Raw genomic sequence first — 27,433 nt, 5'->3', positions numbered from 1 at the left:
TGAGGAAGGTTGAGAAGCACTGATCTAGATGGCTCAGAGTAGTCCTTCTGTGTACCTTCTTGGAGAAGAAATAAAGACAGCTCCATCTCTGAGGAAGGCTGAGGGACTGCAGGCGGGGAAGGGCAGGGCACCTGCCCAGCATGAGCAAGGTTTGATCCTAACACTGAAAAATGTGTTGGGGTGAGGCAAGGAGAAGAATTAAGACGTACATTCAAAGGCCATTAGATACACTCAGGCCATTGGAGATAGGAAGGGCGTGAGAATAACACAGTGGCTAAACCAGTGGCTTGAGCCCATCCTTCCCTGGCACTGAGTTGGAGAGCAGAGCTGGAACCTGGTCTCCAGGGTTCTGTGGTACAGACCCCAGGCTCTTCTGGGTCCTTTGCCCCAGGCTCTAAGATCTGGGACCTTCAGCTGTAGCACAGGCCAAGCTCAGCATCTCCACAAATCACCCTACAGGCCAGGGAAGCCTGACCTGGAGGCTGGAGGTGGGCCTAGAGACGGGAGTGCCATGATCCTAGACCCTGACCTCATTCCTGCGTCAGCCTCCAGTCACCTGCAAGGGGTCCTCAAATTGTTCCCAGTTCAGCATTTTCAAAGTTCAAAGTCAGGGCTGGAAAGATGGCTCAGCCCACAACCAAAACCACAAACGTTCACAGCACTTGAGAAGCAGAGGCAGGAAGAACACAGGTTCAAGGCCAGCTTGGGCTGCACAATGAAACTTTTGTCTTGAAAGTAAAGCAAAAGTAAACAGCAAAAAAAGTATGTATGGTTATAGCTCAAGTTACATATAAAATCACAACTCTCTGCATTTGCCAAAATGCGTCCTTTATGTCACTGTCTTGCTGAAATTGAAATAAAGGAATGCCCCAATCATCTTTGCTAAGAAAATGGGCCACATCTTTTTTGAATAGCTTTTGTTTTATGAATACAGCTGGATTCAGGGGGAGAATTTCATAGGGAACAAAGAGTTTATTTTGGGGGGGGTTCTATGAAGGAGAGGTGGACAGCACTGGAGAGTCTCCTTCCCTAGAAGTAGGGGCTGTTGCATGGTGGCTTCATACAAGGCCGCTACTGCTCCTCATCACTTGGTCATGACAAAATCTACAAGTGCTGAAAGTGGGGTTCACAAAGCACTGGTTTAGGGGGTTTGAAAAAACAACACTAAGCGTGCAACGATTGTAAGAAAACATTTCCAAAGAGAGATCTACTCCACGTGTGCGTATTCCGTGTGCCTTGCCCCCCTACTCCACTTCCCAAATGCTCTATGATGCCTTTGTAGTGATGAAGAATGCAAGTCAGTGACCTGGTCTGTGTCTTCTCCCCCTCTCTACAGCAACAGTGCACAAATGGCTTTGACCTGGACCGCCAGACAGGACAGTGTTTAGGTATGTGATACTGACAGTCTCTTGGTAAGCGGGGATATTTGGCGAGGGCCCAATTGCAATGATGTTTCTGTCACAGCTGTTCTGTGTTGTCAAATCTTTATTTGCCTTCTTCATGGAAGAACTCAGCGATGCAATGACTGAGCCAATGGCATCCTTGTTGCTCATGTGCTTTGTGCTAGACACTGTCCAGGGTCAAAGAACTGATCTCTATCTTCAACAAGCATTCCTGTCAGATCTGTTCCCCAGGGCTGCCTCCACATGGTTCCATAAGTGGCTTAAAAGGTGCACACTTCAGATCTCAGAGCCCTTTAGATCAGAGGCCCAACATCTGTCTACCGTGTTAATATCAAAGTATTGGCGGGGCTGTGTTTCTCTGGGGCTCAAGGAGTGAGAACATCTTTTTGCTTGTGAGAGAGATTGGTGGGATCCAGCCTCCTGAAGTTGTAGGTTTCAGGTCCTCCATCCTTGCTGGTTGTCTGTGAGACCCTTTCCAGACTCTAGAAACTGTTAATTTCTTGGTTGGTAGCCTGTTCCCCCACCCTCAGCAGTTAGGTGCCTTTCACACTTATGGATCCCTTCTTTGACTGTAGCATCTCTGACCAAGTCTCCTGCCTTTTCTACTTTTATCCACAATCACACTGTGTATCCCATACATAATCTGGGATGAATGCTCCCATCTCAAAGTAACCTGAATTGAATCAGCCCTGTGATCTAATGGATTCCCAGGAAGTACTTTGAAGAAGGGCATTCTCTCACATGCCATCTAGTGGGGAGAAACTTAGACACAGTGGATGTTGTGACAAGTCGGTGGGGGGTCATGTCATCACTGAGCGGAGGTAACAGCAATGGACCCTGAAGAAGCAGAGACAGAGGGATGCCTTGTGCCCATATTCAGCAAGGAGCGGTAAAGGTCCAGTTTGAATTGGGCATTGAAGGATGAATAGAACCCCTGAGAAATCTCAATCCACAGTGGAAGGAACAGCACAGGCAAAGAGCAGGCACGAAAAGGAGGTTCATGGCATGGCATGTTGTGGACGGAGCATAGAGCATGTGCAGAGGATAAGGCGTGGCCCGCCACATTGGGGGAATAACTGGCTTTTTAATTAGATTTGTTTTAGGTCAAATCATTTGTCTTTCCTGAGTCACATAAACTGAGAATAAGAAGGGAGATAGATGGCTTGTAAATCCAGACTTATGCTTGGATTTACAGCATAAAGTACTCTGCTTCAAGGATGCCCCGCAGGACAAAGAGGGCAGTGGCCTTCTCATCTAGTTCATCACTTTAACTAGAGAATAGACCATTGCATTCTGAACCACAGCATTCTCAATTCCCAAGCTGGGAGTTGGCATAAATTTCTCAGATGACATGGTGGGCAAGCTGCCTGGATCCAGGCATCTCCCTGGACTCTAGTCCCACACAGAGCAGGCTCCAAAGCTGGTGGCAGGGCCCGACACCCAAAGCCAGGTCTGCCGCCCACTGGAGCCAGAGTTGGGGCCTCCCTTTCCTCCACCCTAACAAGCCTGGATTTTCTAGACAGACCACCACTCTCCTTCCAGCATGAGCTGATCTCCAGCAGGGCTAGACGAGGTCCTGTTTGCTGGCACTGTGTGAGCCGACTTGAAAGCAATGTTCTGCTTTCTCAGCAAGTACTAGGTCTGAGCCAAGCCTTGTCTTTTTGAGTGCAAAAGTCTCTTTCTCTCTTGCCCAGCTATTACTTTGAATAAAAATAGGAATGGTTCTTGGGCCTGCTCTCATGTTTTCAGAACATAGGAAATGCACGGGAGAGTACCTGGCATGTTTTTATATGCACACTCTTGTCTATTTATTTTTACTGCTCCTTTCTTCATGTAAATCAAAGGTGTTTTTATTTACTATATTCCCATGTGTTAAAGAGCACATTTTCCTGTGCTTCAAATGTGTTCTTTAAAGAAAAATATGAATCAATAATAGTCCAGGTTTCTGTGGGTGAGGGAGGGCTTAAAGAGCTAATGCTTGGTAACACGAGTCACTTTGAGTCAGTTCAGCTGATCAGATTGTGATGAGTCAGGTGAAGTATTGGAGGGTCCCTCCCCTCAGTCTGCGCTGCTTCAGTATGCACATGCTCAGCATCGTGGAGGCGGCCACTGACACTTGTCCTTTCTGTGGCCTTTGCAGATATTGATGAATGCCGGACCATCCCTGAGGCTTGCCGTGGGGACATGATGTGTGTCAATCAGAATGGCGGGTATTTGTGCATCCCTCGAACCAACCCAGTGTATCGAGGGCCCTACTCAAATCCCTACTCTACATCCTACTCAGGCCCGTACCCAGCAGCTGCCCCACCAGTACCAGCTTCCAACTACCCCACAATTTCGAGGCCTCTTGTCTGTCGCTTTGGGTACCAGATGGATGAAGGCAACCAGTGTGTAGGTGAGTAGCCCAGTGCCTGTCCTCCCATACCACATACTTTCTCAAGAGTGCTGTCAGAATCTAATGCATCTTCCCAAATGGAGCTAGCTGTCATGGACTGTGCCCATCAGACAATGGTCTGCTCTCTATAGATGGCATAATGTTCTCCAGATATATTTCTGGGTCCTCTTCTGACTCTGGAATTTAGTTTTGCCATTTACTTAACAGTTCTCTAGAAAGCCAATTTGCTCTCTTTCTATCAGTTGATAATCCCTCCCACCCTCCCTCCCTCCCTCCCTCCCTCCCTCCCTCCCTCCCTCCCTCCCTCCCTCCCTCCCTTCCTTTCACTGAGTCCTGCTGCAGAGAAGCCCTGAGGGCCAACATAAGCTGATCTAGAAAAGAAAGTGGGTTTCTTAGATGAGAGCCAGTGTTCTTATGGCTAAAGGAGCCTTGCTGATGGGGACTCTGGGGAAAAGTAGACACCATATGTCACGAACCCCAAAGAAACTGGCAGCGCCCTGGAGAGCTTCAGGTTCCACTGGCCAGTGTTGCCTTGGAGGACAGTTGCCTGGGGTCCTGCCCAGTCCTTTGGCAGTAGTTGGACTAAATCCTTGTAATTGTCTCCAGCTTTGGGAGGGTACAGTGAAGAGAGATTGACAGTGAAGGCTCCAACTTTTTTGACTGTGTACCCCCTCTGCCAAATCCTTTTGGGCTTGGATCCCCATTACAGGCGTATTTATATATAACACATGTATCCTGTTATATTCATGTGGTTTGAGGAATATAAAGGACACATAAGAAATAGGAAATTTAAAAGAATGTAATAAAAATAAATATGAATTGAAATTCTAATATTTCCTTTCCATGGCCTTAAAAGTTTGGGAGACCATCAGTCTATTTAATAAGATTTTGTGGGTTTCAGGGCTCTGGAGTATTGGTCTGTAACCAACAGCTAGAGAGACTGTGCTGATTATAATATATAAATACATTCATGTAAATGAGTGTGTATTTACATTTAAATATATGCAAACAGTATGTAAATATATGTCCTTCAGTGCTATGGGGAAAACTGGATATACCTGAGCTCACAATTTGCATTGTTACTGCTCTCAAAGGACTTGGTGTGTACTTCAGGGCACATGTGTATGTGCTGATTGAGATTTACCTTAACTAGGAACACGCTAGGGAAGAAAACGTGGAACCTAATCAAACCACATGCTTCACAGCTTTGGAGGAGGAGACAGCGTCAGGCTTCCTTACGCCACATTGCAGAACAATAGGCCATTGTAACTGGAAAGGACTTTTTGGAAGTTCTTTAGCTACAACCTCTTACTTTTTGGAAAGGTGAATATGGACTCCAGCAAGTGAGGTCATTGCACAGTTAGGATGTGAGCCAAGAAATGGTCCAAAGAAGGGGTGTGTGTGTAAATACATATAAATATGGAGAGAGAGGGGGGCGATGCTCTCTCAGGAGACACCCGGAGGTCAGATGAGCTGAGTGACTAACCACATGTGCAGCGAGGAAGGGGGTGTGATAACAGTTTGAAGACATTGGAAAGGGGTCTCATCTGGTCCTCCTGTGGACGGGTCTTGGGCCATCTCACTAACCTCTTCTGTAGAACAGCTGGGAACTCACTACCTTAGGGCTCCTTGGGTACCCTCCTTCCTTCCACACACCTCCTTCCAGGGACTCAAGGTTCTTGGCACTGAGGACAAGGCTGGGAAGCCTATTCATCTTGTGATCCCTCTGACGTCATACTGCTTGTGGTTCTGAACCTGTTACATAGACATGTGGAGCCTTTAATAATGACCCTTTTGTAAGCGCAGTACAATCTGGGAACCCTAGCAAGGACTGGCACCAGGCCCATCCATTTCCAAAATGTTAAGCATTATGCATTCATACGTCCTGAGTTCTGACTTCCCTTCCTTCCACCCCACCGTTTCCTGACTTACCAAGGCTGAGGCCCCTATGGGCATTGTGAGAGGTGGTGGCAGGGGGCCAGAGCAGGGGAAGGGCTGGGAATGGCAGCTCTCTAACTGATGCTCCAGGGAACTGGGACAGGAGGCAGGGGGCTGGGAGCAAGGTAGCCGGGAAGAGATGGGCAGGTGTGTGCAGGGAAGAAGGCCTTGGAAGGAGAGAACAGGCATTCCTGGAACAAAGGACTTCTTCTTGAGGAAGTGATGAGAATTCAGTGAGAACTGGGGACATTTCTGAAGCTTTGGTGGAGCATAGAGAGAAGAATGCATCTCCTCCCCATCAAAACAAACCTAATGGCATCTCTAGCCATAACCACAGTTGTGACACCAAGCCCTGGTTCAGTGTTTGTGTCTCAGGGTCATGGGCCCTCAGCATGCTGCAAGTATAACTGGCATTTATGTTGTGCCTATAAGGAAGCCAAAGCACAGAGAAATTAAAAGACCTGTCTGTGGTCACACTGTGTGTCAGGTTGAGTCCTAGTCTGAACTGCTCAGGCTCTGGATGAGGAACCCGGTACTTGGGCTGCAAAGGTTTCTGAAGGGCTTTTAGACAACCAGAGTAGAAGTCAGTGTTGACAGCAAAGTTCTTGCTCACTTCCTTTGTACATGAAATTTTTTTTTTCTGTAAAATTTTGAACTGATCAAGAGTTAAGAGAGCACAGTGGATGATTTTCTACTTGTCACCTGAGGTTACTGGTCACCAACACAGGCTCTTCTTAAGCTTCCACTTAGTTCTGTGATTTGAAGCAAATGCTGGATGCCAAATCAGTTTAATATTGCAGAATTATCTAAAAAAGGCAAAGATTCTTTATAAGAAGGCCACAAAACAACTCCAGATCCCCTCTTAAAAACTTAAAATGCATTATCAAACCTATGAATATCAGCAAGAATTCATTTTTACCATGATATGTCTAGATGGCATTTGGCTTGATTGTCTCATAAATGCCCCTTTTCCAGCACTGGAGGGATAGATTAGTGAGCGAAATGCTTGCCTCACAGGCATGAGAACCTGAGTTCAGATCCCCAGCACCTACGCAGAAGAGATAGGCATGACTGTACATGCCTCTAACCCCAGCAATGGGGAAGTGGAGTTGGGCAGATCCCTGGGGCTTGGTGGCCAGCCAGTCTAGCCTAATCAGCAAGTTCCAACTGTAATCAGAGACTCTCCAAACAAACAAACAAAAAATGTGAGGGCCAACAAAATGCTTTAGCAGGTAAGGGTACTTGCTACTTGAATTGATTCCTGGGATCCACAATACCTTACCTACATGTCTGGTAAGGAGAGAACAGATGCCATCAAATTGTTTTCTGACCTCCACATAGGCATTGTGGCATAAACATGTGTGTGTACATGAACATGAAATAAAATATAATAAAAAGGAAGGCTTACTTGATGTTGAACTTTACATGAACACACACACACACACACACACACACACACACACACACGTACCTGCACCCACCTGTACACACATGCATCTCCCCACCCCCTGTAAATGCCTGTTCCCCGTTGCTTTCATGGAGTCTGATCTGGACAGCTTTCCTAACTGCCTCAGTTGCTAGCTCTGTCCCTCTTCCTTGCCGCTTCCTTGTGGATGTAAAGGTGCTCATCTGGGGTGGCTGTGCACAGCCCTTTCCTTCTTCCCCATCGGGGCTCTGGAAGCTGGAAATAGGTCTAGAGACTTGGCCCAGTTCTGGTGTGATATTTGGGATAAACCTCTTTTTAGGTGATACCTTTGGTCTTCTGCCCCTTCCATTCATTCTCTGGTTTCCTTTCCTAAAGTGTGAGAGTCACTTGGAGCAAGATAATGGCTGTCTCTGTCCCCTGGAGCCCAACTTTGCAGCATGTCTGACTTACTGTCACAGAAACCATCTTCATTATATTCCACTTAGCCCGTGTCCTCTTTCTGTAGGCTGACAGAGCCCTGGGCCTCCAGTTCCCCCAGTATCTCTGAGCTTCCTTCTTGACCTCTCTGTTTTGGGTTCCACTTCAGTGATGACTAAACTCTGTTTATTCTGGAACAGTGTGGCCTCAGGTTTGAGTGTATGGTTAGAAGTCTAGATCACCTGGGGCATTTTTGTAGACAGGGGCATAGTGACCCAAGAATTATAGTCCCCAAGCCAAGAATGCTTTGCACTGAGAAAAATGACAGCTTGGCTTGGGGGTGACTAGCTCCACAAGGCTGCTGGGACTCATGGCTGGATGCAATGTGTCACCCAGATCTTCCACCCTTGGCAGACATGGTAACCTGATTCTCTAGATGGGTGCTGAGGGCAGTCAGACATAGCTAACTAGCAAGGAAGAAAGGTTGGTGGAGCTGAGGTCACTGACCTGGACCCAGACATAGTGCAGATCAAGCAATACACAAAGAGTTCTGAGCCAGCTAGGAGCCATCTGGGAAAAGTAGGGGCTGGCTATGTTGAACTAAAAGCAAGGAGTGGGGTGGTTCAGTGAAGGGCTTCCTGGATTCAGACCGTCACTCTGGAGCCTTCTCCTCATGACATATTACCTCTGAGAACCAATCCCTTGGAATGCAGTTGCCACCAGTCTCTGAATGTTTATTCCTTATGGCCTTCAACATGTCATCTCTCTGGGTGACGTTCTACATAAGCCTGGCTTTGCTAACCAGCTTGGCTCAGTAGCAAGCCAGGGACTCTACCAGTAACAGAGATTCATGATGTGTTCTGCAGTTGAGAAAGCTGTTTCTCCAGAGCTCTGCTGCTCCAGGGACTTCAGGGATCCTCCTGGCCATTCCTAAGACTACAACCAAGGCCTTTTATTCCTCAGTTGTCTGGCATCTCATTGTTATTAGTAATCAGGGTACCCACGTAAGTCAGAGAGCAACAAATAACAGATACTTCTGAAGATGCATGGAGTTGGCCTAAGACACTCTTGAGTTATTTTTCCTGACAGCTAGCCAGTATCTAGTCGACTGATTTAGCTCACAGAGTGCTTCATCCCTGCCAGGCTCTCTGCTTTAGGCACAAAGGGGAACAGCCAGGGGTCTGTGGTCAAGGAAGGGAGGTCAGATACCATGCAAGCAGCTGAGAGACAAGGGAGCCTGGGAGTTGCTAATGTGGCACAAAAAGGCAGGGCCAGGAAGGCTGTGGAGTGGAGGGTCTGAAGCTCTGAAGTCAGTCAGGCCCTGGATTTCTTTCTGGTTGGTCCCTTCCTACTGCTGAGGCCTGGAGTTCTATGTCTTTGTCTATAAACTGTAAAATAGGTATGGCCAGGCCTGCTCGCCTGGGTCTTCTGCATGGAGTGTCACAACCAAATGTTAATTAGGAGTGATTCATTGAGGAGGCTGCTGGGCTCCTGAAGGAGCAACTAGAGCAACGGTTCAGAGTCTGAAATGTACTGAAGGCCTAACTCTTTAGAAACCTTAAAAATGACCTAAAGCTGAGCTTGACCACACCCACTTTGCAGGCCTTCAAGGCTTCGAGGAGACTTTCCTCAGACTCTGCTTCAAGGTGCCAGAAATGCTTGGTTTGTTTAAGCTATGAGACAAAGCCACAGGAAGGCAGCCCAATGTGGCATTTGTTCCCAGCCCCAAGACAAGGCCAAGAGCACAGAGAAACCTCAGCCACAGGATGGCAGGTCTGTGGGCAGCACAGATGGAGGAGCGTCTGGAGGCCGCCTTTTACTTTTCTTCTTTCCATTTTTTTTTTTTCTCCAGGCCTCCTGCTTGGGTTGTCACTTGAAACCCAGGCCTCGAGCTCAGGAAATGTGAAGAGGGGAAGGTTCCCTAGCCGCTGAGGGGTTTAGGACCAACTAGGCTTGGGGAGGGAACGGCATCCCACATAGAAGCAGGGGCTCTGCTGTTGGCTTTGGTCAGAAGTCCTTGAACTGCTCAGCAAGCTTGTGCACTGGCAGCCCTCCCCCAGGGCTCTACATCTGCCTCAGTCTTTTCCTCACATAGAGTAGGGAGCTGGGTCACTCACTCACCCTCTCAAAACCTCCATTTTTCTAACTGTAAACAGGGACAACACTACCAACGTCCAAGGATTATTTTGAGAATTATATAGGATAACGCACAAGGATGGCCCAATCCGGAGGCTGGCTCTGGGCAGGGGCTTCACAAGTTAGTTACTGTCATGACTCCAAACCTCACCATTTCTGTTGCTGTCTCCTACTCCTGTTATTGTGTCTCCATGATCCCTAAGTTGTTTCTGCTCTGGTGAGTTCTTTCCCCTGGAATATAGCATGGACACTGCACGCTTTCGGAGGCTGAGGGCTGAGTTATCACTTCATCGGCAGCAGTTGGAGTTAGCTCTGTCTGTCATGGAGAGGAGCAATGTTGTTAATCTAGGACCACGTTTGAAGCCACAAAGCCCTTGCCCACCCATCCGTTCACATAAGGAAAGACAGAAACATTCTTAAAATTGCAATAACTAAATTGCTTAACTTTATGAAAATGTATTACTTAAAAACACCAGCCCCCCCAAAAATTATATTAAAGCCTGAATTGAGATAGCACGCTACATTGTTAAAGGGACAGAAAAGATAGCTGTGTAAGAGCTGGGCTTTGGTCTAGATTTACTACTTACTGGCTGAGGACATTAAGAAAGTCAGTTGGCCTCTGATCTAAGTGCTGCTAGCTATAAAGAGGGTTAGTGTTATATTAAGCCTCTTAATCTGGGGTCAGTACATTTAAATCAAGGCCTCTAATTTTCTAGCCCCTGGCTAATGTGTAATTGAAAGCTAGCATTTCCGCCTAGTATGCCGGTAATTTGTCATGGGACTCTTAGTTGGACCTTTGACTGTGTAAAGCCAGGTGTTTACAGATCACAGCACAGCTGGAACAGTTACTCCGAGCTGCTTTTGAAATCTTATTCATGCTTGCCACTCCTCCAGAATTTACCGACGGACGTTAGATCTGTTGCTCAACCTTGCTGTTTAGTGCATTAATAAGGACGTGTGTGTACACCCAGCTGGGGAGATAGCTTGGTCAGTAAAATGCCTGCTATGCATGAGCATCAAGTTTGACCTCAGCACTCATGTGGAAAAGCTGGATGCGGCAACCTTTGGTTCTATCCCTAGCACGGGAGAGACAGATGGGGTCTCTGGAGCCTACTGAGCAGCCAGCCTAGATGAATTGGTGAGTGCCAGGCTCAGCATCTCCAAAGTAAGATGGAGAGTGAATGAGAAAGCCATCAGACATTGACCTTTGGCTTCTAGATGCCTGCTCACATATATGCACACACAGACACACATACATGTACACACACGCACTACCTAAATCAACAGTAAAAAGTATATAGAGAGCTCTATCACACATTTATCTTTAAAAATTTTTTGATATTGTCTTTTTAGTATAGAGGTTTCCTCTGTAATCCTATGGATTTTGTTTCATGTGGTTTAAAAGCATTGAGAAGGGGAATCCATCATACAAGACAGGTCTGTGGTATGCATACACAGCTCCCTGAATCATGTGATTTGTCAGGCCCCTTCTGGCTCCAGAATGTTCTATCATTCCAAATTTCTCAACGGGGTGTGTGTGTGTGTGTGTGTGTGTGTGTGTGTGTGTGTGTGTGTGTGTGTGTGTGTGTATGTATGTGTATGTGTGCATGGGTGCATGGGTGCATGCACTCTAGATTTTTCTGGTAACACTTTCTCACCTGGATTGTTTAGATAATGCAACTCTGGTCTACTTATGTGTTGCCAACAGTGACACCTTCTGCTGGATGGTACTAATCCAGAATTCATCAGAGAATGCGTCTCTTCCCTCTGTAGCCATAGCTCTAGCAGTCAGTACTGACCTACTGGGGGAGGCACAGTGCACTGACTAGCCTCCATGAGCTGGGTAAACTCCACTGCTGGGACGGACCAGCCTCTGTTGTCTTTGTGCAGTAGGTCACTTCCTCTGTGCCCAGCATGGCAGTTTTCTTAATGACCTACATGCTTTTCTTGGCTCTTATCTTAGGTTCTTTGGTCTGGTCATGTTTCTTTTAATTGTGTTTCATTCTCAAATTATCCAGCTGTGTGTGAAAAGAAAGGGATTTTGCAAGAGGAGAGATGAAGTATGGACGCTACAGCCGAACAGGCCCCCTTGGCTCTGCTGTAATGGTCCTGACCAGAGTGGCTGTGCTACCAGGTCTCCAGAGAGAACCTGCTGGATGACTGTGGGTCAAGATCACCTGCCATGGCCAGAAGAAGCACTAAGTATACAGTTTTGAAATTAGTAGGAGGGGCATGGTAAAGATGGCAGTCTCACTGTGTGGTCCTGTCTAGTATCAAGCTTCAGGATTCAAGCGGTTTTTCTAGCACAGCCTTGGAGGTGGCCAGGGCTACAGTGCCCCCCCAAGCACGTGCAAGTGGGATATGGTGACTGCACCTTCCTATTCATTGTCAAGGCTAGTCACAGATGTCTTTTCAAGCATTCTCTCCCTAAGAGTACATTGAGTCTCTCACTGGTGAACTGTAGCACCGAATTATCCAAGTAGGTTCGGAATGTAACAGCAGTTTCTGGGCATGCCCTGTGTGGCTCTCCTCTGCTCTGGGTGATATCTTCAGGGCATCTCTGTCTCTTGCTTGCACTCACTGTGTTGCAAGAAACTGCAACCTGGGAGCTGTGTGTGCCACAGAACAAATGAAATAAGACGGGAAAACACCATATGAATGCAGGTCATTCGTTTCATGTGTGAGGCCAGAAACATTAGGAAGCTTATCTCTATAGCCAACAACTGCTTCATCTAGGGGCCAGCCGAGAGCCCCCAGTTATGATTTCTGCTTCTAGGAAAAGAAAAGAGGGTTCTAATTTCTTGAAGGGCCTGGATCAAGTGGCTTGCTATGCCAGTAAACAATGGGAGACAGTGTGATGCCACAGAACAAGGCTGGATTTTCGATTCACCCAAACTAGGGTTTACATCCCGCCATTGCCCAATGGCCTGGCTCCTGATTTAAACACTTGCAGATAATATCTTGCCTGCAAGATAGGATACTAGTACTTATCTGTGGGCTGATTGGTTGTTTAGCAGAGATAATGCTATGTGTCTGAGAGTCTGGTCTGTACTACCAAATGATACGCCCTCTCTGGTGCCTGCTTTGGAACCTGTGGTTCTTTACACTGTAAGAGCAATACTTGCTTTGTAACTTAGCAGTGGATGGCCGGTCACACGTGCTTGGTCGCTTCTTAGCACAGGCTGGGAGGCTCGGGGAGAGAGTAGCAAAGGGGAAGGGAAGGGAGGTGGGTTTCCCTTCAGTTTATGCAGATACAGTAGTGTATTGCTTGAGATGGGGGTGTGTTCTGAGAGGTACACTATTGGTGGTTTTGTCATTGCGTAAATGTCATAGCATCTACTTACTCCAGCATCACCAGGCGATACAATCACATCGGATTTCAGATACATGCAGCCTGCCACTGACTCACTAAGCAAGCATGCTGATTCTTCTCTTCCATCCGTCTACTCAGTGCCCACCGAAGTAGTAGCTCTTGCACATTCTCTGGGACCCTCGTGACTAAGCCGCTGGTGCCAGAGCAACTTGAATACCCTTGTTCCCTTCTCTCTTGGACTGCCAGTCTATCTGGACACATGGGTTCCACAGTGTTCTGGCATGGAAGGCTATTTGTGAAGCTTGTGGGCTGGGTACCATTTCTAACCAGCTTCCTTGGACCTCAAGCTGGAAGCAGGAAGGAAAGGGCTCCCTATAACAGGTATGTGCCTTGTTTACATCTTTCATATTGAGGGCATGATGTAGGGCTCAGGAAGTGGGTTGGATTCCTGGTGGGAGCATTCCTGGCAGGCAGGCACTACACCAGCATCTGCTATGTGTCCACAGCCTATGGTAGAGTGATCTTTCAATAAGTTATAATCACAGGAATGAATGAATGAATGAATGAATGAATGGAAGGAAGGAAGGAAAGTGTTGGTGCTGACAACCCAAGGAAGTGAGGCTTCTTCCCTCCTCCTCTCCCTTGATCTCTCAGCCCTCACATAAATTCTACCCTCTGTGATTTCTCACACTGCATTGAGTGCCAAGAGAGACCATGCTAACCACAATGGCCACTGTGTACACCCTACACTCAGCATGGTGTTGGCATATGGCTGCACTGGGAGCAGTGGACAGAATCAGGAAGCAGAGAGGATGATTGGAGCAGGTGCCAATGAAGAGATGTGGGTTAGCCGGACTTGTGGAGTTCTACCTCTACTGGCCTTTTCTTAAGGACATTCTTGCAGGGGAGGTTCTAATGGGAGAGACCGGCTCCCACACATCCACCAGCACCTAGAGCCCCTCCTCATACAGTCCCCGAGAGTGTCTTTCAGTCGTATCTCATGTCAACACGCCCTGGGAACCTGCAGCCACTCTGAGGTTTCTGCTTTTCTTGGACACAGAGGAATATGTCTGGGAAAGGGTCTCGGGCCCATCTCCTCAGGGTCTGTCTAGGGAAGAACATTCACAGGATTCTTTCCCTCTGTGGCACTCCAGACAGAAGACAAGAAATCAAGGGCTGACCTTCCATTCCCTCCAGCTTGTTGGAGTGGGGCCAGAGGGGAGATGGGGACAGCCTGAGCTGGTCCTGCCCCAGGCAGCCAGCATCTGGAGCAGGCTCTGGAGACGTCTGACGTGGTAGTGCTGGGGAGGCAATGATGCCTGGGGGATTTTCAGGGCTGTCTGACTCTCCTTCAAATTAGAACATTTGCAGAAATGCAGCCAGACTTGATTTATGAGCTCTGCATATTTCACAGGTCTTTACACATCCCCCAGGAATCACTGAGGTCAGACAGAACAGACTTCCCATCCGGAATCAGTATGAAATTGGCATCTTCCATAGTTCCTGTGGGAGGGGGGATAATAATTTGAGAGATGTTATATGAAACAATGCAAAGATGCAAAAAATTCCAGCCTCTGCTTCATTCCTGTTGGGGACAAAGAGCAGATATATATTTTCCGTATCTGAGCCTAGTGAGGAGTGGCCATGTTCTCTGGGGCCACCATTACCAGGATAAAGCATGATGGAGCAGGGCTGCTAGGGTAACTGATGAGCTCAATGGGAACTCAGGAGTGACCATAGCATCCTATACTTGTCCTCTGGCTCACACTCTGTACAGTGATAAATAGACAACCCTGGCTATTTAACATCTCAAGGCCCAGCAGGAACTTTCTGTCTTGCTCACCATTGTATTTTTAGTGCCTGATGAGAATTTGCTGAATGAGTAGATGAGCCACACACGATGAGAGGAGTGAGTAGGATTCAAATGAGAAAAAGGAACTGATAGCATCATGGGTAGAGACGCCTTCATAGGCTCAACTTGTTATTGCTGATGAATTCATTCATTCCTTGAGTTCTTGGCAGGAGTCAGGCCGAGTTGGTGGGAACTGGGAGATCTGACACATAGTAATCACAGCTCAACACAATGGGCCTATAACAGAGGTACAGGACCCTGGGATGGCCCTGGCTAGGGTAGTCACAGCTTTCCAGGGTCGGTGCTATACATCTACAGCTACTTCATTAGAGGGGTAACTACAGACTTCCTCTCAGCATCGGACTCTACATCAACCAGGTGCTAAAGGAGTGTCCTGTGTGAATTCCATGCTGAGACGGGATCCGCTGATCTTCAGGGGACCAGTGGAGGTTTGAGCAGAAAGGCAATAAGCTGCGAATAGTAGCAAAAGTGTGGAGCAGAGGAAGTTCATGATATGTTCAGGACCACTAGTGGGAGCCAGCCTTGGCTGTGAGTTCACTGGTAACCTGCTTATTTATGTTACCCAGCATGCCACACAGGCACAGGCTGAGAGCAGTTTGACTTAGAATAAAAGACAAGGCTTTGGATCTTAGCTGGGACTAGACTGTCTGGTATTGAGAGCCATGCAGCTGACTTGGGCTTTATACATGGAAAATTAAAAGTTACTTTTACATTGGTTTCAGATTTCTTTTTTGGAGGCTTAGCCAATAGGGGTCTGGATGGAGTCATAGCAAGGCTACAAGCTTGCAAGATGGCATGCTCCAGTCTCCTCTCTTCTTGGTACTCTACTTTCTCATACATGTGAGAGGAACTGGATAGTTGCTAAGGATTCCTCCAACTTCCCCAAAGCTAAGACTGGCTTTCGCTAGCGTTCTCCAACACCCCACAAACTCCTGTGCTATGTGTTATGTGCTGTGATGGCAGGTGAACAGTGGCTTGGAGTCTTAGTCTTAGTGACTAGTGACAGGCCACTTCATAACCTCACTGTTTCTATGTCCTCAGGCCCCTTATCTGAACTCTCCTTTAAGACAGAGCAGAGATGTGCCCTTTCAAGCCCCTCTAGGAAGGGGCGTCTGTGGGTGGCCATATACCCAGCCCTGGGGATGATGAACACATGCCATGGTTCTACATGAACTCTGGCACTGTCTGTGTAGAGTGTGAGGAGGGTCTGCAGCATCCAAGTAGAACACAGCCCCTTGGAAAAACCAGGGCCTTCTGAGATTGACCAGTATTTAAGAGTATAAGAGGTCCACAATGGTAGAGGTTTCTAGACTTCCTGGACACCTTTCTTTGGATAGCTTAGTTTTTTTTTGTTTGTTTGTTTTAGGATAGAGGCTCACTTATCGAGGCTGGCTTTGCATTTGCTATGTAGTCAAGGATGACCTTCAACGTGTGCTTCTTCTGTCTCTACTTCTGAATGGTGGAATTACATTTTGAGTACCACCACAAGCAGTTATGTGTGCTAGGTGCTTATATATGCTAGGCAAACATTGTTATCAACTGAGCCACATCCCCAGCCCAGGCTATCTCAATCATATTCAGCTTCTAAAACAGACAGAGTCCCATCCAGGCCTCAGAACATCTAGTCAAGTGCAGATGTTCAAGTCTGCCATGTCCTTGTGCGGTGCTGTGTTTAAACCTTGAAGTCCCACTTTGCTCTCCAGCAGGGAGGAGGGGAGGAGCAGGTGCCTTCTCATCCTTCTGGACAAAGAGCAGGAGTTTCAGGAGAGCCATATGGGGACAGGAAGCTTGACTGTGGGTGAGGGCTTTCCTTTGATTCAAGCAGATTAGTACCAAGAGGAGTCTTAATTTGGGGTGTGTCAGCCCCGTGCTCTAAGAGAAAACTGGAGCAATCCAGCCCAGATGTCACCACAGCAATCTTCTTGGGAACTTTCTAGGTGAGTTAGCATTTTATGACTTGCTTGCAGAGGGCACTTCTTATACTTCCTGAAGTGGCATCTTGAGAGCTCTTAGTGGTGAGGCCCTCTAGTTTGATTTCTGAAGGACAAATGTAGCAGACTTTCTTGGACCACCAGCCCCAAATCATTACATGGAGATTTGTTATTAGTTATGTATGCTTGGCCTTAATTTAGGCTTGTTTCTAGCTAGTTCTTATAACTTATATTAATCTGTTTCTCTTCATCTACATTTTGCCTCAGGGCTTTTTACCTTTCTTTCATTCCATATGTCCTGCTTCTCCTGCTTCCTCTGTGTCTGGCTGGCTGGTGGCTTCCTGGCTGGCCCTGGGCATCTCCCTCTTTTTCTCTCTTGAGCCTAGATTCTTCCTACTACTTATTCTCTCTGCCTGCCAGCCCCACCTATTTCTCTCCTGCCTAGCTATTGGCTGTTCAGCTTTTTATTAGACCAATCAGATACCTTAGGCAGGCAAGGTTAAACAAATGCAACACATCTTTACATGGTTAAACAAATAGAGCATAAACAAATGTAACACATCTTTACATAGTTAAAAAATTATTCTGCAGCCCAAACAAATGTAACACATTTTTACTTAGTTAAACAAATATTCTACTCCACAACAGAAAAAGTTGATACTTCCAAAACTACAATTAGGTTTTAACCATAAAAATTTTATCTTCATTGACAAAAGGGAGTTGAAAGCTGAGGCCGTGGACAGGAAAATTGTTAAGGACAGGCTCAGCCAGCCCAGCCCTCCTTCTTCCTCCCCTTTGAGTTCCTTCAAGGGACCATGGGAAATGGGATGTAATGAGGAGAGGGAGTCCAACTCCTGCAGAGACCACAGTGTGGCTGCACAGAGACTGAGTATCCGGCGAGAGCCGATTCTTCTGTGGGTAGTCTTCATGGAGAGCTCAGGAACTAGCACTGCTGTGTGATGTTATATGTCCCCAGTTCACTTAAAAACCTTTGGGTTCTTTATTGTCAAGACAAATGCAGTGTTGTGGAAAGAGATGGGGTCCAGAAACCATGACGTGTGGGCATGTCCTTGCTTGGCTATGGGCTGAGGATGTTCTGAGGTGAGTGTAGAGTCTCGTTTACTGGGAAGGACGGAGAACCAGTGAGCAACGCAGACCCTCAGGTTGACGATACAGGGAGGTCTGCAATTGTTGTCCCTTGTCAACTTTCATATTCTAAGGAGTTTGGTCAGGACGCAGTAAGCCAAGGACAACCATCTCTTTAAGGTAGGTTCTTAAGATCAGTTCCTTCCCTGAGAGTCTAGATTCACAAAATTTTGAATTCTTTCCCAAACCACTATATGGACACATGAAGCACAACCCTCTTTGTAAGCCATAGAGCTCCATTTTACCCCTATATAAGCTCAGCAAATAGTTGTAAATTTAGTAAATTTGACTATTAATATTCTATCCCTCCAAAGATACAAAAACGTGGTGTAGGAAACCCTGGTTCCTCTGCAGATGAACAAGTCACCAACGAGTTAATAGGAAACAAAGTCATCAAGACCACAGGAGACAGTGTGGACTTGGTCTTGGCTCTCTTGAGCAGGGAAGGCTTGCCAGGGTCACATTCCAGGGCAGCCTTCTGACCGTGAAGCAGAGGATATGGGATTCCAAATCAAACTGCCTAGCCACACGCAAGCTAATAAGGTCTCATCAACAATGTTGTTGAGAGCAAATGAAGAGGGGAGGGTGAGGTAGACTGTCCTCCCTGAAGCCTGGGAGCAGCCTCTCTCTCTCTCTCTCTCTCTCTCTCTCTCTCTCTCTCTCTCTCTGTGTGTGTGTGTGTGTGTGTGTATAGCTTGCAGAATGTTTGTTTGCAAGTGTGTCCATAACAGAGTGCCACAGACTTGGTGTCTTAATGAGCCAGGTGTATCACATCACGATTCTGGAGGGGAAGAGCAAGGCAAGGAGGCTGTGGGGCTGGACTTTGAGGGCCACAGAGTGTAGTTCTGTGTGTGTCTCTCCTCCTGACTTGTAGCCAGCTATCTTCTCTCATGTCTGCTCTCCCTCTCCCTCTGTGCTTGTCTCTGTCCAGTTTTCTCTTCCTAGAAGAGCACCAGTCGTAGTGGGTTGGGGCTTTGCTTTACTTCAGTGTGTCTTCAAAGATCCCATCTCCAAACGCAGGCCCATTCTGAGGCACTGGAGGTCAGGACTTCAACCAGGAATTAGAGGAGGAGGAAAACATGGCCTTTTCCTCTAGCAGGGACCCTTCTGAGGCCAGAGACCATCAAGAAGCCATTTTTTTTCTTCTTGTCTTTAATAATCCCCTATGTGATCCCTTCTAGGAGGCCTTCTTGGGTCTTTACTGCCCCTCTACTGAGCCCCTCAGAACCTCCTCCTCTGAGTTCCCAAATACTTTGCTTGAACCTTTACTGGGACATCTCTCACCATTTCTTCTAGACCACAGTCACACCCACACTGGCCATGCTAAAGTCTCCATCTTGGTTGTCTTTGCATCTCTTGAGTCCCTCACCTCCTGTCTAGCACAGAGGGGGGTCATTTATATTTGTTGGCCTGTGGATGGGTCTGTGGTCCAAGAATGTTGAGTAATAAGTACTGAATAAACAGGAAGATGAGGCTATTAGCAAAAGCCACAGCGACAAACCTTTGCTTCAATTCTTTGCCCTTGCTGACAAAACGGAGCTACTGAATTTGTCAAGAGCAGGAACTCTGGCCATTCTTCTCCCATGGCTTGACCATAGCAGGTCAACAAAAGAATCTGCAAACTGGGTGTTTAGCATTCTTGAAACCCCAGAGTTCTGGCTCTCTGGGCCAGTTTTGAAGAAAGTCTTCAATCATTTCTTAAATAACGGCATTCTTCTGGCCCGACTCTGTGAAGACTCCTCCTTCCTCCCCCAACCCAGTGACCTTCTGGCCCCTTGGTTCTTGGCTGAAAGTCTGGGTCTTCTGGAGAGAGCAATAGCAGTTCCAGCAGCACTTGGGGTCCTTCCCACAGAGGCAGAACCACACTCCCCAGAAAGCCTGATTCTGCACAAACAACTGGGTGTTCACAGGAGGGCTTCAAAAAGTAGTATATGACTTAAAAGCACTTTGTTCCAGAATGGAGCGTGGAGAAGGAAGAGTGTGGTGCTGTCTAAGGTAGGTCACCTGTGCCACTAAGAAAACATTCACCTGAGTTTGATTCAGAAGATCTTTTCTCAACCGCAGCCTTCCCTCAGACCCAAGCTTCTCTCCTGGCACACAGCAACACGGTGCCCAAGGTGTCTCCCCTTTTGGTTCCAGGGACTTCAGATGCTGGAGTCCTTGGGCCATCCATACTTGCTAACTGTGTGCTGTTAGCACTCTTGGGATGTTCCCTGTGAGCCCTGAGTGACAGCAGGCAAGAGGAGAGCTTCCCACTGTTGTGTTCTTCAGGGATTTCTGGTAACTCAGCAGGTTTCTCAGGATTACCTTTAAGCATTTACCCAGACACCACTGATGCTTTGTTTTTTTGTTTGTTTGTTTGTTTTTGTCTTTTGAGACAGGGTCTCTCTAAGTAGCCCTAGCTGCCCTAGAACTCACTATGTAGACCAAGCTGGCCTTGAACTCATAGAGATCCACCTGCCTCTGCCTCCCAAGTGCTGGGATTGAAGGTGTGTGGCACCATGCCTGCCTGCTTTGGTTTGGACAAAGCAAACAGCACTAGAACTCATTGGTTCCTTGAGGCTGGAGTGAAATTGAATTAAACTCAGATTAGAACTTTAGAATAAATCATCCAGGGAACTCCAAAAGGGGGGCTTCAATGAGGACAGTAAAAACCTAACAAAGCCTTCTAGAGGATTACAGCCAGGCTGGTCTTTAAGGGGAAGATGAAAGGATAGGTCTCAGTGATTTCTGACCTCAGAAGGTCCCTGCTAGAGAAGGCTGTGTTCTATGCTGCCAGTGACAGAAACCTAACTCACCTGGCTTAAAAACCCAAACAACAAAAGAACACTTCATGTAAAACATGGCACGCCTAGTATAATTTGTTTTATTTTATTTTCTGTCTTGACCACAGTTTCCCCTCCTCCAACCTCTCCTCTGCCTATCATGTGTTTTTTTTTTTTTTTTTTTTAGATTTATTTATTTATTATGTATACAGAGGAAGGCGCCAGATCTCATTCTCATTACAGATGGTTGTGAGCCACCATGTGGTTGCTGGGAATTGAACTCAGGACCTTTGGAAGAGCAGTCGGTGCTCTTAACCTCTGAGCCATCTCTCCAGCCCCCTATCATGTGTTTTAATACTGAAAAAGCCTATGGATATGAATTCTAGACATGGCTGGATCTAAGGGCCTTGGCCTTTTCTTATCTCAGGTTCATATGCTTCTGCATTCTTAAAGAACGCTGCATCTGGCAGTCTGGAAACTTCCATGTTTATGGTTAACCTGGAGAGATGGCCTCTGATCCCCAGCGTATCAGCAAGAGGACATTGGCAGGCTCTGCTAGCTAGCCTGGTCTCTTGCTGTCCTGGAACTCATGCTGTGATCAGCTACTGTGGGGCTGTGACTAAGCAAGGCCTTGTCTAAGGCCACCGGGGACACATGTGTGTCTAAGATTTTTCAAAGTGTCCTCAGAGTAAACTGGAGTGCTGTCACTACCTGGGAGCAGTTTGGATGTTAGATAGGCAGGAGCTGGGCCTGGGACCTGGGCCTCTATAGGATAAGAAGGGATACATTCACTGCCTGATTCAGTCATATGCACACATCCTTCTGTGACATTGAGACATGGTTACCAGTAAAGAGGGAGGGGGCCTGGAGTCACCTGTACTACTTACCTGTCCTTAGGGAGAAAGACAGGGTACCCAAACTGCCCCTTAAAGGCAAGTGCCTCTCAGGTTCATGGGAAATAATCAGAAATAAAAATCCTTGAATAAGAATCCTTCTTTATGTAAATTCCATGCTGTTACCATGTTTGGAGTCAATACACAGTGCCCTGTTCCATGTGGGTGTGGAGACCAGAGATTGATGTTGGATATCTTGCTCAGTCAGTCTCCACCTTATTTACTAAGGCAGGGTCTCTCATGTGAACCCAGAGTTTGCCGATTTGGCTAGGCTAGCTAGCCAGTTTGCCCTGAAGGATCCCACATCTCTGCCTTGAGTGCTGGGATTATGGGGGGCAGGCTACCACACCCACCTGGCATTTGTATGGGCTCTGGGGATCCAGACTCCAGTCTTCATGCTTGGTCTTCTCCCACTGAACCATTTCTCTAGTCCCTGGCCTCATTTTAATGTGCTGGTAACCTCTGGCCATGAATTCACATTCCATCCACTCATATACAAAGAACTAAGTGCTCTTCCTTATCACCTGATCCTCTGTCTTAGTAAATTGTGGGAATGGCTTTGGTGTCTTGTTTATGTGTCTTAGAATGGCCATATAGCTCACCTTGTAGGTTTTTCTGCACTGACTAGAGGAGATGATGTGTGTGAATCATGCTGTACTGGATGGTGTTCATTAAGTGCGATGCTTGGCTTTCTCTAGCTGAACATATTCTATAGCAATGTTTATTAGGATAATTTCTACACTAGGAAAAAGAAAAATCTCTGGTCACTTACAAGTGAAATATGGCTTCTGAGGGCTTTTTGTCTGAAGAAGTATGTATCACTGACCTCTGAAAGAATGAATTCTTCAGCAATTGAATAATGTTTTGCTGAAAACGGCTCAGAATCAGGCCAGGTACTTGGGAACGAGGTATCAGAGAGAGTGGAATCTTCTCTGTAAATGGCTAAATGGAGCAGCAACCACAGAGAGATGACAGGCACAGCCTGTCTCGGTCTGACACTCAGCTCTGCTCCTCACTATCTGTGTGACCTTGGGCAAGTCTTGAGCTCCTGGGTCTCAGTTCTGTAAAGCAGGGGTAACCATTCCTGCCCCGCCAACCTCATAGGGTGGTTAGTTCCTCATAGGCAGGGGAATTCCTTGTTTAAAATCTGCAGAACTCAATGCTTGCAGAGCATCTGAACCAATTGCCCCTATAGAATGTTAATCAGAGTTTGTGATGGCTGATGTTTGCTCATCAATCTCCCAGGAAACTGAGCTGAGCTGTGGAAAAGATAGACCCTATTTGATTATGTGATATAGCCACAAATTATATGTAACTCACACAGAAGTTGGAAGGCTGTGTAGCATGCACACATGAGAAGTTAGCACTCAGGCTACTGTGTGCTTCCCACCACTGCACCCCCCCCCCCCCGCCGCCCATTCTGAGGTCTTCCAAGATTCTCCTCTGTGCTGCTGACTGTGGTTGTCAGTTTCCACTCCTTCACTGAGAGGCTAGACTGCACCACAGTCATTGACATTGACATTCCTGTGTCAAAAGTTCTTTGAGTCGCTTCTAGCTCTTTGCTATTGAAAGGAACGATGCTGTAGGCATTTTTCAGGGGAGGTGGTCAGCATACTATGAAGTTATAATGCACAGTACTTTGGACTTCACACAATAATGCTTTACTGTTTGCCAAAACAGCTATATCAGATCACACTCTAATCAGCAGTGCTAATCAGTATGTTTTGATCTAAAAGCTCACCAACACTTGACATTGGCAAACTTCTTGATTTCTGCCAGTCTGGTGGTTTATTTTATAAATGGTACTTAAAAAAAACAATAGTCTCTTTGTTGCAAATGTATAGGAATACAGCTTATTTCTGAGTGTTGATCTTATGTCAAGTTCTTTTATCATGTCTAGTCCTTGGCAGGATCCTTTTGGCTATTCTGACAATCACATTATCCAAGGGTAATGGGAGGTTTTTTTTTTTCCCTCTTATCTTCTAATCCTTATGATTTTTCACTTATTTCTCATGGTTTATGTCCTGGTTGAGATTTTTAGCATAATGTAGAGTAGAAAGTGGCAGTGGGCATTGTGTGTCTCTGGGTAGTAAAAGGGTCACGTTGACTGCTTCATGGTGAAGAGTAATACTTACTGAGCTGTCTTTTTCTTGTTTAAAAAATTTATGATGAGGTGCTGGAGAGATGGCTCAGTAGTTAAGAGCACTGACTGCTCTTCCAGAGGACCCAGGTTCGACTCCTAGCACCCACATGGCAGCTCACACCTGTCTGTAACTCCAAGATCTGACACCCTCACACAGACAGACATGCACGCAAAACACCAATGCACATAAAATAAAAATAAATAAATAATTTTAAAAAATTCATGATGATGGCCAGGGAGGTGGCTCCGGGGGACAGTACTTACCATACAATCAGGAGGATGGGAGCTTGGGTCCCTAGCAGCACTATAAATGCAGGTATGATAGCCCATCTGTAATCAGGAGACTGAGACAGGCATCCTTAGGCAAGTTGCCTGGCTACACTAAGCTGAGTCAGCAATCTCTGGGTTCAAGTGAGAGACTGCTTCAATATATAAGGTGGAGAGTGTTTGAGGAAGACACCTGGCACCAACCTCTGGCCTCCACACATACACCACACACACACACACACACACACACACACACACACACACACACACACCCCACACATGTGTCCCCATATACACGTAGGCATATATGCATATCACACACATACACTCATGCAAAAATCATAATGTATCTCAGTGATAGAGTACTTGCCTAGTAAAGGCAAGACCCCCTGGGTTCTATCCCCAGCATTGCAAATAACATTAATAATAATAATAATAAGATGATGATGATGATAATGAGTGGGTGTTGAACTTATCAAATGCTTTTAATGCAAATACTGTGAAAATTATTTTAACATGAATTTTAATTGGTCTTTTAATAATAAAAAGCCTGGAACCAGATATTAGTGTAACTGCTGAAAGATCAGAGAGACAAAGGAAAAAGCTACAGCCACCTCTTACCTCTAGAACTCAGCCTGAAAGGCCTCTAATTTCTGTCTCCTCACGCCTTATAAACCTTTCTCTGCCCAGCCATCACTTCCTGGGATTAAAGGTATGTGTGTTTCTCAAGCAAAGGTATGAGATCTCAAGTGTTGGGATTAAAGGTGTGTGCTACCACTGCCTGGCTCTGTTTCTCTCCTAGACTGAGTCAATCTCATGTAGTCCAGGGTGGCTTTGAACTCCCAGAGATCCAGTACTAAGATTAAAGGTGTGTGCCATCACTGCCTGGCCTCTATGTTTAATCTAGTGGCTTGTTCGGTTCTCTGATCTTCAGGCAAAGTTTATTAGGGTACACAATATATCACACATTTCCCCTTTTTTGTTTAAAATAATAAAAGGTTATAACTAATATAAGAAAAATTATATACAATAAGTGTATACAATATATACAGTCAAGAATTACATTAACAATGTCTACTCCATTAACATTTGACAGATTTAGAGAAAATATTCCATTATTTATCCTATTTTGGTGAGTCCAAAATGTTGAACCTAATTCACTTTCTATCCTATCTTGTATTACTGACCTAAAACTATCTTTTGATGTCTTTCAAATTTATACACTTTACACATGTTTAGTTTCTTTTCTGAATTTGTTAACAAAAAAAACTATAACTATCTAATCTTCAACTCCATCAGAGAACCAAGAAGGAAATAATATTAACTGAGTAAGCAGGAAGTGCAAACAAGTGATTTCCAAAAAATGTGAGAAATGACAGAAACAGCTGGCTGCCTGGACAGTCACCTAAGGTTCCTTTGCAACATTGGGGCATCCGTTTTCGGCCTACAGGCTTATCATGTCTGACAGACTTTTCTGTGAAGCAGGATTTTCTGGAGGGCTGGTTTTACTTTGTCTTAGCAAGGTTTGGTAGTCCTTTCTTTTGTGTCCCACTTGTCCATTTGGACAGCATACTGTCAGCAGTTGAGGCAAGGGTACTTTCTTGCCTAGTGACTAAGTTTTGCCACAAAGAAAGTAAACTTCATACAGAGTTTTTTTCAATGCCCATTATCTTCTCTGAAGTAGATTGGTTTTGCCAGGAGCAGACATATCTCATTGTCATAAAAATAAAAATACGTTATTAAAACATCTTAAATGACATATTCTGTAGATCTCTGAAGTGTTTGAAGATGACCTGTCTATCTAAAATATATCTGTTTGACCTTGTAAACATACCTAACCTGACTACAAGTTTGGCTGTAGTCTCCCAAGTGCTGGGATTAAAGGTGTGTGCCACCACTGCCTGGCCTCTACATTTAATCTAGTGGCTTGTTCTGTTCTCTGATCTTCAGGCAAAGTTTATTAGAGTACACAATATGTCACCACAATTATATGCTTTAAAATGTGTTTATGTGATTGCTTACATTGTAGCTTGTGTGTTGTATGCATAGTGTTATGTATGTTATATATAGCTATTTATATATATATATATTATATATATAAATGTTTTGATTTCTAGAGGTTGATGTCTGTTGTCTTCCACAGTCACTCTTCACAGCATTTTTTTGAGACAGAGTCTTTCTCTGAATCTAGATCTTTCCAGTCCATCTAGACTGGCAGGGTAGTGAGCTCTAATGATCTGACTGTCTGCCACCCAGCACTGGGGTTGCAGGCATAAATGGCCACACCTGGCTCTCTTACATGGGTCTTCAAGTTTAGGCCTAAACATGAGGCACCAAAGACTTTACTGAGCGAGCTTCCTCTCCAGTTCCTGGTAGGTTTTCTTCTCTCTCTCCCTTCTTCTTTCAAAGATTTATTTATTTTTATTTTATGTACATTGGTGTTCTGCTTGCATGTATGTCTGTAGGAGGGTGTCAATCCCTCTGGAAATGGAGATACAGACAGTTGTGAGCTGCCATATTGGTGCTGGGAATTGAACCCGGGTCCTCTGGAAAAGCAGCCAGTGAGTGCTCTTAGCTGCTGAGCCACCTCTCCAGCCCCTGGTAGATTTTCTTATTATCCATTTTGCATATTCATTTATGAGATGACCGCTTTGGTCACAGCATAGCATAATTTGTTTAAAATATCTGTCTGATTTGTTTGGCTAGCATTTTGTTTAGGATTTTGGATAGTAATAGCTACAAATTAAAGTGGCCTCTCACATTCCTGTTTTGAATTATTCTGGCTGATTCTGCTATCATATCATCTTGATAGAGTGAGATGTTTTTTCTTTCTTATTCTCTGGAAAGTTAAACTGATCTATTCATGGACTGTTTCATGGAAACTTCATTAGAATGTGCTTGTAAGATCATTGAGGTCTGGTATTTTTTTTGTGTGTGTGAATGGGAAGGTTTTCAGCTGCCAATATAAATTCTTTACAATTATGGGGCAATTTGACCATTTGGACTTTCTAGTCACTTTCTTTTTCCAGGCATGGTTTTACTATGTAATGTAGACTTGGCTCAGACTCACTATGTAATCCAGGCTGTTCACAAATGGGCAGGACTCCACCTCCAAATTGTGGGTGCCGGGATTCCAGACAGGCATCACTATATTTGACTCTTAATTCCTTCCTCAATACTTTTGCAAAGTTATGTTTCTCTAAAGATTACTGCGTTTCTATTTTTAGATTCATTTGAATGAACTTTCTCCTACATTCTCTGAATGATCTTTTTATTCTCTGCTGCATCCATAGTTTCTCTTTTATTTTCATTCCTAATATATTTGTGCTAACTTAGTTTTCTCTTAAAGGTTAATTTTTATTATTTTAAATTATATGTATGAGCACG

At 45.7% G+C, this 27,433-nt stretch overlaps 1 protein-coding gene across 2 annotated transcripts in view; it reads left to right on the top strand.

Moving 5' to 3' along the window:
* Fbln5 (fibulin 5) overlaps positions 1-27,433 on the top strand; it is a 73,548-nt gene that overhangs the window by 5,955 nt on the left and 40,160 nt on the right. For both annotated transcript variants that reach the window (XM_016009195.3, XM_006990880.4), the window contains exons 3-4: positions 1,337-1,388; positions 3,544-3,798. In XM_016009195.3, coding sequence (XP_015864681.1) covers positions 1,337-1,388; positions 3,544-3,798 — 307 coding nt within the window. The remainder of the gene's footprint in view (positions 1-1,336; positions 1,389-3,543; positions 3,799-27,433) is intronic.

Source organism: Peromyscus maniculatus, chromosome 14 (assembly GCF_049852395.1).
Source record: "Peromyscus maniculatus bairdii isolate BWxNUB_F1_BW_parent chromosome 14, HU_Pman_BW_mat_3.1, whole genome shotgun sequence".
NCBI classification, from domain to species: domain Eukaryota; kingdom Metazoa; phylum Chordata; class Mammalia; order Rodentia; family Cricetidae; genus Peromyscus; species Peromyscus maniculatus.
The sequence above is the reverse complement of the archived record's forward strand: the minus strand, read 5'-3'. Positions and strand labels throughout refer to the sequence as shown.